Source organism: Egretta garzetta, unplaced genomic scaffold, assembly GCF_000687185.1.
Source record: "Egretta garzetta isolate BGI_Z169 unplaced genomic scaffold, ASM68718v1 scaffold8, whole genome shotgun sequence".
NCBI classification, from domain to species: Eukaryota; Metazoa; Chordata; class Aves; order Pelecaniformes; family Ardeidae; genus Egretta; species Egretta garzetta.
Genome location: NW_009260407.1, coordinates 329893 through 339487, shown reverse-complemented (window position 1 = coordinate 339487; position 9595 = coordinate 329893). Strand labels below are relative to the sequence as shown.

At 44.6% G+C, this 9595-nt stretch overlaps 1 protein-coding gene across 1 annotated transcript in view; it reads left to right on the top strand.

Moving 5' to 3' along the window:
* Positions 1–1573: 1573 nt before the first annotated feature.
* The window catches only part of TCF7L2 (transcription factor 7 like 2), a 122405-nt gene continuing 114383 nt past the window's right edge, over positions 1574–9595 (top strand). Inside the window, exon 1 of the mRNA XM_035898969.1 lies at positions 1574–1669. Coding sequence (XP_035754862.1) covers positions 1574–1669 — 96 coding nt within the window. The remainder of the gene's footprint in view (positions 1670–9595) is intronic.

The following is a 9595-nucleotide window of genomic DNA, read 5'->3' as shown; positions in this document are numbered from 1 at the left end:
TGTTTTTAAAAAAAAAAAAAAAAAAAAAGAATGGAATGGGTAAACGTAACTATTTCTCTAGATGTTTCTAGGAATAGATCTGTTAGGTCAACCAGAGTCTAGTGCTAAATAGGATCTTCTGCAGTGGCCTGATCTACGCGTACAGCTGCTTTTCTTAGTTCTGGGAGGGGGCTGAAGGTATGTGGCAGTATGCATTTCTTCCAGCATGATATAGGGCTTTTGGAGATCACGTATTAACCAGTACGCCTAATTGGCACAGTGTAGCACCATGCAGAGAGGGAAGCTTGGGCTCAAACTATATTTAGGTGTACTGCGCAGAAGTCTGTTTGGGCTGACTAATTTCTCTGTGGGGCTGCTCTTGATCAGAATTGAGCACTTCTGATACAGCAGCCTGGGTACCAGCTCAAGACTTCACCTATTTGGTGGAAGCCTTGAGCTCCGCTGTGCAATTCGGCTGCGGTGCAGTGGTTCCTCCTGTGAGTTTAGTGAGAGGACATGCATGCCCAAGAGCAGAAGTTTTAGTCAATATTTGATGCTGGTTAAATCCGTGGGAACATTCTGCTTCTCCTTGAAGTGTAGTTAAGCTTTTTTTGCTTTTGAATCGACACCTCCTTACACTGCAGACTCGCTGCCTGCGTGTATTCAGCCTATCTGCTGGTGACAGTGACATAAAGAAGCGGTGGCTACCCCCGAGCGCCTTGGCCAGCCCAGCTGAGCTCGAGTGCACCAGGCTGTATTCTGTCTTGGACTTGATCAGCTGGAGAGCTTAGTAAGTTTGGCCTTGTAATTGAATAAGTTATCCTGTGCAAGTCCGCTAAAGGTTGTCCCACGTAAAGTTTCTCTCCTGGTGATGATGAGCAAGAGCAAAATAACCCGTGATGACTTCCAGAAACAGTGAAAAGTAGGGAAAATAGGTGCTAAGACCCAGCAGCGCTGGGTCTTTGTGTGGTAGACCTCTGCCTTTAGGGCTCATACAGTGCTGGGAAGCTGGAGGAGTTGACGTGGTGCATTTGTTGAAAGAAGGCTGACAGATGACCCATTAAATAATGAGATCATACTCTTAAGCCACGATACATGTTTTCCCCTCTCCTGAGGCTGATAATCCCCCTTCCCCTACTTTGTCCCATCCTCTCCATGGTTTTGGTATTTTGCTTCTGTGTGGGTTTTATTCTTCTTCTAGATTTGCTACGATTAATATAGTCAATGTAACACTGTCTTTGCAATCTGCTTTATTTTCTTATTCCTGAACTGTAACGTGCTGGTATGAAATTGCTACGTGTTCTGCACAGATCTTGTCTCCACAAACATGCAAAGTCGTCTTAATTTTTGTTTCAGTTCCTTGCATAAGTTTTAATTTATATCTTTTTACCCATGTTACCTAAGATTTGTTATTTTTTTTGCCTTTCTTTTCTGAACTCATTTTTCTTTCCCCATTTTTGTTTCCTCCATCCAGTATCTGCAGATGAAATGGCCACTGCTTGATGTTCAGGCAGGGAGCCTTCAGAGTAGACAAGCCCTCAAGGATGCTAGGTCTCCATCTCCAGCACACATTGTTGTAAGTAAACGCAGAAAGATGTTCTTCCTTCCACTGCTTGATGTTCAGGCAGGGAGCCTTCAGAGTAGACAAGCCCTCAAGGATGCTAGGTCTCCATCTCCAGCACACATTGTTGTAAGTAAACGCAGAAAGATGTTCTTCCTTTGTTTTTTTTTTTTTTTTTAAAAAAGGCATTTGACATTAATAGCATTGGTTGTCATCAGTTTTCTTTTACACAAACCAAAAGAGAAATACTTCAAACCAAACAAAAACCCTAACGAGCCCATGGTAAAAGGAGGGAACACATTTGCTATTGCTGGGCTGTTTATGAAATTATCATTCATGTGCCTTGTAGGAGAGCAGAGAGTTGAAAAATGCTCTAAATATGCACACTGCAGAATTACTTAGTGGCAGTGAAGTCCAGTCAGGCTGGGTTACAGATCTGACAATGTTGAACTGAAGAGAATGAAGAGACACTTTTGGAAAGCACAAAAATAATAAAACCCAAGCCTGTTCTATGGCCTTTACTAAAAAAATATATCTTTGTATTGCAAAATCTTGAATGAAAGTTTGTGAGAGTTGGTCAGCATTTTACCTGGGTGAAGGCTCAACAGAGCCAAGCCCAACAGAGCCCATGTCCCTTTGTGTTGTGATGACTTCTCATTTAGTATAAAAAGTGTTATCAACTGTTGACTACTTAGCAAAATATAAAATTCTCTTTATAATAAGTAATACTGCTAAAAATAGCTTTTTTTTTTTAAAATTAACTTCTCAGTTAAATTTTCAGTTCTCTGTTAAATTTTCTTGCTTCTATTGTAAAAACAATGTTGCGTTTGAAATGTTCAATACAAATTTGCATGAGAGGGGTTTGGGGTTTTATTTGACTTTCTAAAATAGCATCCACGGAGGTCGAAAAGGGAACTGTTAATTTATGCAGTGTTACGCAAGAGGGGCAGAGCGCATTGGCCCATCCTCGCCCATAGCCGGTGTCAGGGCCATCTGATGTTACGGAGCATTTCAGCTTTGAGCGTTCATCTGGGAAACTTAGCTCTGGAGAAGAATATTTCTTCTGAAATACTTTATCATCAAGTTTTACATTATTTTTCTTTTTAAAACTTTTTCATAACCAATGGATGATAAGGTGAATCCCGGGAAAAGAAACATTGCTCGTTCTTTATCTTTTGTTGCACAGTCTAAAGCTGATGTAGCTGGTAGATCATTCAAGGCGCACGTTCGTTTTGTTAGAAATCTAAAATCATAGTAAACATTTTTGAGGATCTTCTTATTCTATTGTTGTTTCTTTAACTTAAGAAGTTTCAGTCCTTTGCTATGTCTTAGTTTTTAATTTAAAAAGAAAAAAGGTTTCCTGTCTTCTGGAGTCCGTAGCTTCTAAGCCATCCCTCAGTAACACAGAGAGCGATGGGCACAGGACTGGTATTTGCTTAGTCGATACCTAGCGCTTGTTGCTTCACTTTTTCAGAATGACTTTGCTTTTTCTTCCCGTCCACTTGGACTGCCACTGGAGGAAGAGATCAAAGAAAAGATGTTTGGCTGGTTATTTAGAAATCCACAGCCACCAAAACCTGCTCTCATCTTATTCTTAATAAGAAATGAACCAAAGTAACTTCCTTATTTTAATTCTTTTTTTTTGCTGCTGTGCTGGAGGGCCAGAATGGGGACGGGAGCCCTCCTGGGGCTCTGGGACCAGTGTGGCAGAGCAGCATCGGGCTTGCGGGGGGCAATGGCGAGGGAGCCCGGAGGCTTCTCCTGGCTGGTTGCAGCCTGGGAGGGCAGGCTGGGTTCGGTGGGTAGCTTCTCTGGGGAGGGCAGGCTGGGTTTGGTGGGTAGCTTCTCTGGGGAGGGCAGGCTGGGTTCGGTGGGTAGCTTCTCTGGGGAGGGCAGGCTGGGGTTGGCGGGGAGCTTCTCTGGGGGGGGGAGGCCGGGGTTTTGCTGGGGAGGGCAGGCTGGGTTTGGCAGGTAGCTTCGCTGGGGATCACCTGTGCTTAGCAGTGCTGAGCATTCGCTGTCCCTGAAGCCTCCTGCCACGCAGGAGAGCAAGTGCTTGCCTGTAAAAGCCAAAGCAGCTCATTGGGCTGGGGGGCTGATTGGGGTCCCAGCTCCCCTGGCCCTCTCCAGCCCCTCCACCTGGGTGTGGGCGAGGTGGAGGCGAGTGGACAACACAAGCAAACAAAACAAGGGGAATCAAAAATCATGATCATTTTGGAAAATAAAGAGAAACCTGTTTCCAGGGAGGCTGAGGTTGATCTGCCTTGTATTTTGATCATTTATGGGGTTCTTATGGGTCTCTTTAAAAGCTGTTTCACTCTGCTATTCAATAAAAAGCATATTTACCATAGCAACCACTTAGGCCGTGAGGAACATATACTACATCCGAGATGGAGGCCACCTTCCAAAAGAGCCACAGCTGGCATTTGTAATGTGATCTTTTGTGCTACTTACAATGTTGGAGGGAGAGGAGGAGGAGGGAGTGAGGGGGGGAGCAGTGGGGTTTTGGGGGGTGGATGGGTGAGTTTCTGCAAGGTTTAATGTTTATTTCTAGCAGCAAACTGTTTTGCCTTGTTCTGTTAAAATAAATAAATAAGGGGCAGCTTTTTCCATCCTTTTTCCTGGCATCCGCCCCAGGCCACATTCATTCTGTGGAGTAAAAATGGTCTTATTTTTGGTAAATAAAGTTAGAGCGGGTAACGGCATTCAGGGGAGCTGAAGTGGCTGCAGATGCCAGTTGGCCTGGGATGTGTCAGGCTTCTCTGGTGTCCTAGTTTGTCACTGCTGTGCCTGCCCACAGCACCTGGGACCTGGCTGCTCTTACATGAGGCTCTACACCCATTTCTGTATACATGAAAACACGATTAATCTTTTTATGGAACAATGAGGGATATTTCATGGGCACGCTGATGTTCCTGTGTGAGTGTAACGTATAGGGATGGAAACTGGTTCTCCAACCACATTGCTGTGTCTTGTCTACCTGCCAAGTGTACCTATGCCAGTTTTTCGTCTTCAAATCTGTTCTGCTGCCCTGAAGATCTGTAGGAAAATGCTAACAACTGCAAATAAATCATTTCTTATCTTTCCCCTGTGTCTGAAATGAGGATTTGAGGCTAATCTCTATAGGTGGATTACAAAGAGAGGAGAGTGTGGGGGGGTGTTTTCCCCCCACACCCCCCTTCCTTTTTTTTTTTTTTTTATTCCTTTTCCCTCACCTCCTTTTTTGTTTCTGTTTTTTCTTTTTTAACGTCTTGCTTCTCAGTGCTTGGCTGTGACTACCACGAGCTCTGTGTCAGGGCTGCAGCCTTTACGCCCAGCTCGGATGAAACTCCCCTTGGCTTCAGCACGGGTTTTTAGCTTAATGACTCAAGGCTGCAGAACATGGCCGACTATAATGTCTTAAGTAAAGTCTGTACTATTTGTCAGCCATCCTCCTTTCAGATTTGTTTAAGAACATTAAGTTAAGACTACAAAAATCGAAGCAAAAGACCAGCATGAATAATTTGGCTGGATTGCCCCCAGTGCTGAGGGCTGGGTTAATATTGCTTTTCATGGTGCTTGAGAGAGTCTCCAAGGCCCATAATGAGAAACAGAATATTAAACTGAAATTATGTTCAGCATGTCTTGAGGAAGGTACAGCATGAGGCTTCATTTAAGACCAATGCATTTATTTGCATTTAGGTGCTTCACTCGTCTTGTAAGACTCTTGCATCTTGCTCTGGCACAGTCATGCTGCTTATCTGTGTCCAAAGGTGAAAGAAAACTGGGGGAAAAATTGTTTTAATAGTATGCTATTAAGCTTGCTAGGTCAAAATTTTGAATTCAGCCTGCGGATAGTACTATTATGAGGCTGGGAATTTTTTTTTACGGGTTTTCTTGGTTATTTCCCCTCTTTTTCCTGACCTTTGATTTCGTCAAAGGTATTAAGACTTTGTAAAATGGTTTTAGCAGGAAGTTTTTGGGTGTAAAGCAGACCCCAGCTGGTACCTTGCATGCTCCTCTAAGTGGGTAGGGTGCTAGTTGTCCAAAAATCCCATGTTCAACGTGCACCTGAGCTGCTCCATGCGTGTGCTGCCAGTGTGGTGGTAAGGATGAGATCTGGGTGTCCTAGGGGTGGGATTCTCACATGAAATTTTTCTGTTGTGGTGTGGGCAGGCAGGTGAAAATGAACCCGGTATGTCTGCACAAAGATCTCCGAAATCTGCTCACTACAGAAAGCAAGCTCTTTTAAAACCTTTTTAATCGATGCATGCATTCCGACAACCTTATGGACAGAAAGTGCTGTTCTTCCCTGTTCTCTGCAAAGTTCTCCAACTCAGCCATACCCTGTTTTGGGCAGGACTATGGGTGAAAGACCAGGCCCAGGTCCCTGCCTCGGCTGTACCAAGACTTGCATTTAGCTTCCTTTGTACCAGGCAAAAATATTCAGAACCCAAAATGGTGGTGGTTTGGTACAGTAGATTTCTTACAAAACAGTTAAAGGTTTAAAAAAAAAAAAAAGCTGCATTTTCTTCTGCAGGGAGGCCTTTTGAAGTAAATGTAAATGTTACCTTGGGGGAGGACTTCTGGTACTATTTGGCCTGGGTTTTCTAATATGTAATGAACACAGCCATAAAGTAGACTAAATCCCCAAGAACAAAGAATCACTATGCAGTAGTGTATCTACTTTTTTTTCTGTTGCTTAAGGAGGTAAAAATGTGTTTTCAAAACATAATATGACAAGCAAAACTGAAGGCAAAACCACCTGAAACGTGCTCTCTATTCTCAGCCTCTTCGATGTGCGTGGAGGGCGGGTGTCTGGGACCACTGGGTGGTTTGGCGGGATCAGAAGTAGTTTCCCAGAGCAGTTAAAGCTGTGCAGCCTGCCCTGCTTGGTCCCTAATTTCTTTGTCTTGTATGGTTTGTAGTTACACATTTCGAAAGAAGAGACAAATACCTACAAGTAATTATGAGGTTTATCTTAGCTAGATTTTAAAATTCACCTACAGCATCCTCTCAAACAGGCCAGAAGCGGGGTGCATCCAGACATATGCATGGTCCTGTATGTATGGAGCCATCTGGAAGCATAATCTTGCAACTTCCACTTGCAGTGCCCCAAGAGGGCTTTTAAAGCTCTCGCTTTGTTTGTCTTTACTATTTTGTTGTAGAGAGGCTGTTCTTCCTCTGCAGTAACCTCTTGAGATGTTCTTGGACTTCATCCCGCGTGTGCCCATGATGGGACACCTTCTTCCCTGCAGATCTGCAGGGCAATCCTCTGAGTATGCAGACTGTGGTGAGAGTTGCAGGAGGATGGTGGTGGTGTAGAGGGAAGGAGTTAGGCATCATCCATGTCAGTGCCTGGTGTTGAGAGGGGCATATGCATGGGGAGGAGGAGAAGACTGCATGTTTGAGCTGCACTGGTACCCTAGCAGTCTCTGATGGCAGGTAGGTCACACCTTGGTGCATGGATCCAACACACAGATCCCTGAGACTCGTACCTGTGCAGACTTAATTGGAAAGCTCCTTCAGTGGCTCTCTCCTTTTTAAATACTGCATACTTTATTTGGCTAATTGCTCTGGCAGTTGCAGAGTAAACAAAATGTTTCATTAATACATGCCCAAAAGTGTGCAAACATCTTGTCCTGAATTTTCGGAGCTGCATGGAATTAAGCCGCTGAACAAATTAAACTTACTGAGAATTTTGTGGCTAAATCTTTCACCACTAATTCCTTTTGATTTTTCGTTGGGAAGAATTGTGTTTAAAAAAAAATATCTGTGTCCAAACCTGAATGTTTAGGGCTAAGTATAGAATTCATCTACCAGCAGCCCAATAAAATTATTTTGGATGCATTCCTATAAAACACAGACATTATATTCAGTACCAGTAAATATGAATGGGAAGCCTACTGCTTGGTTTGCGTCAAGCACAGAAGAAATGTGGACTCCTAAAAAGTAATTCACTTGGTAATTTGATCTGTTTGCAAAATAGTTCAGGCTTTGAGGGACTGCTTCATGCCGTTGTGTTTACTCTGTGGCACAATGTCAATCCTCTGCAGACCTTACTCAGGTACTGGAGGTAACCCCTCAGCTTTAACGTCGAGACTGGGGAAATGTGCAGGCTTGTACCTCTGGCTGGGGAGTAGCGCTTCTGCAAACATCAGTCAGCACTAAAGCACTTTCAGAAGACACCTTGGGGCTGGATTGGCAGCTGGTATGAATTGTCATGCTTGGTTGTAGTCAGGAGATCTGTGAGTAGCTCCAAGAACTCTGAAGTATTTGGATGTTGGGATATTTCAGCTGTGAATAAATGCTGTAAAATGTATAGTACTGCCAACCCCAATTGTTCTTGGATCATGAGTCAGGCCTCAAAAGATCATGAGGATTGGGGGGGTGTTGGTGTTGGTTTTGTTTGTTTTCTGTTTCTTAAATAATACATTTTGTGTTCTCTTTATTTGTTCTCTGGTTCCTGAGCCTGCAGGGTATACGGGTATACTCCGCTCGTTCTCAAACTTTTCTCTACAGCAGTTCAGGAGCTTGCTGTGTGCTGTAAGCGGAGGCTGAGGTTCTCTAAATGCTTGACTTCAAGGCTACCACAGTTTAAGAAAAAGATAAAGTATTGCTAGACTGGCTACAAATTCATAGGAATTGGCAACCCTAAAGGAATTGTGGCCAGCAGGAGCAGGGCAGTGATTGTGCCCCTGTACTTGGTGCTGGTGAGGCCGCACCTCGAACACTGTGTGCAGTGTTGGGCCCCTCACTACAGGAAAGACGTTGCGTTGCTGGAACATGTCCAGAGGAGAGCAACCAAGCTGGTGAGGGGTCTGGAGCACAAGGCTGATGGGGAGTGGCTGAGGTAACTGGGGGTGTTCAGCCTGGAGACCTTCTACAACTGCCTTGACAGGAGGGTGTAGTGAGGTGGGGATCGGCCTCTTCTCCCTGATAACGGGTGATAGGACGAGGGGAAATGGCCTCAAGTTGTGCCAGAGGAGGTTTAGATTGGACATTAGGAAAAATTTTTTCACTGAAAGGATTGTCAAGCTCTGGAACAGGCTGCCCAGGGAAGTGGTTGAGTCCCCATCCCTGGAGGTATTTAAAAGACGGGTAGACGAGATGCTTAGGGACATGGTTTAGTGGTGGGATGGCAGTGCTAGGTTAACAGTTGGGCTTGATGATCTTAAAGGTCTTTTCCAACCTAAACGATTCTATGATTCTGTTCTATGATTCTAAGTGTTGCTCCAGGAGAGGGCAGCTGAGTAGGGGTGTTATGATATGCTGGGCGCAATCTGTTGAGCATCCATTTCTTCTGAATTACCCGGCTGGACTTTGGGAGAACCTGGTCCTCGTTGTCTGTGAGGGCTCTGGTTGATGGGTACCAGGGTGGCTTGCCTTGAGACGGCTGCAGTGCTCCCTGCTCCCAGGCAAGGCCAGTCTTCTCTGACGTTACTGGAGACAGCTCAGCAGGTCCTCGTGAAGCAGTGTGTTTATAGCCCAGGGTATTGCTGTGAACCAGCATCAGTTTTGATTTCCTGGAGGGGCTGTGCTGCAGCTCCTGCTCCTTAGCTGAAGCCCTGAGATTTGGCATTTTGCTTTGTTGGGGCACACCAAAATACATCTGGTATATCTCATTCTGATGTATCTGAGTATTGAAACTCTCTGGGTTAGGGGGAAGCATGACAAAAGCTTGCTCATCAGAGATCCTTGAGACGTAACTATGCTGCCTTCAGTGTGGTTGGAAGGGTATCTACTGCAAGCTTTCCTCTTGTATCTTTTGTTTGTAAAATACCCCCTATGTCCCAAATGCAACACAAATACTAATGCCTTAAGTTCTGACCCTTTCTCACCAGCTAGTTTGGGATGCTGTAAAACTGCAGAGAGCAGCATTTCAAGGTAGAAACCTACACTGGGAAGATGGTTTAGGAGAGAGTATTTTAGCACAGAGGAGCCCAAGCTGTATTTCAGATTCATTCACATGGCAGTTTGTTATGCTGGAGCATGCATGTGAAATTAACTTCTAGGGACTTGTGTGGGCCTAAAATGAAATATCGGCAAGCCATCAGCTCTCCTGCAGAAGAGCGG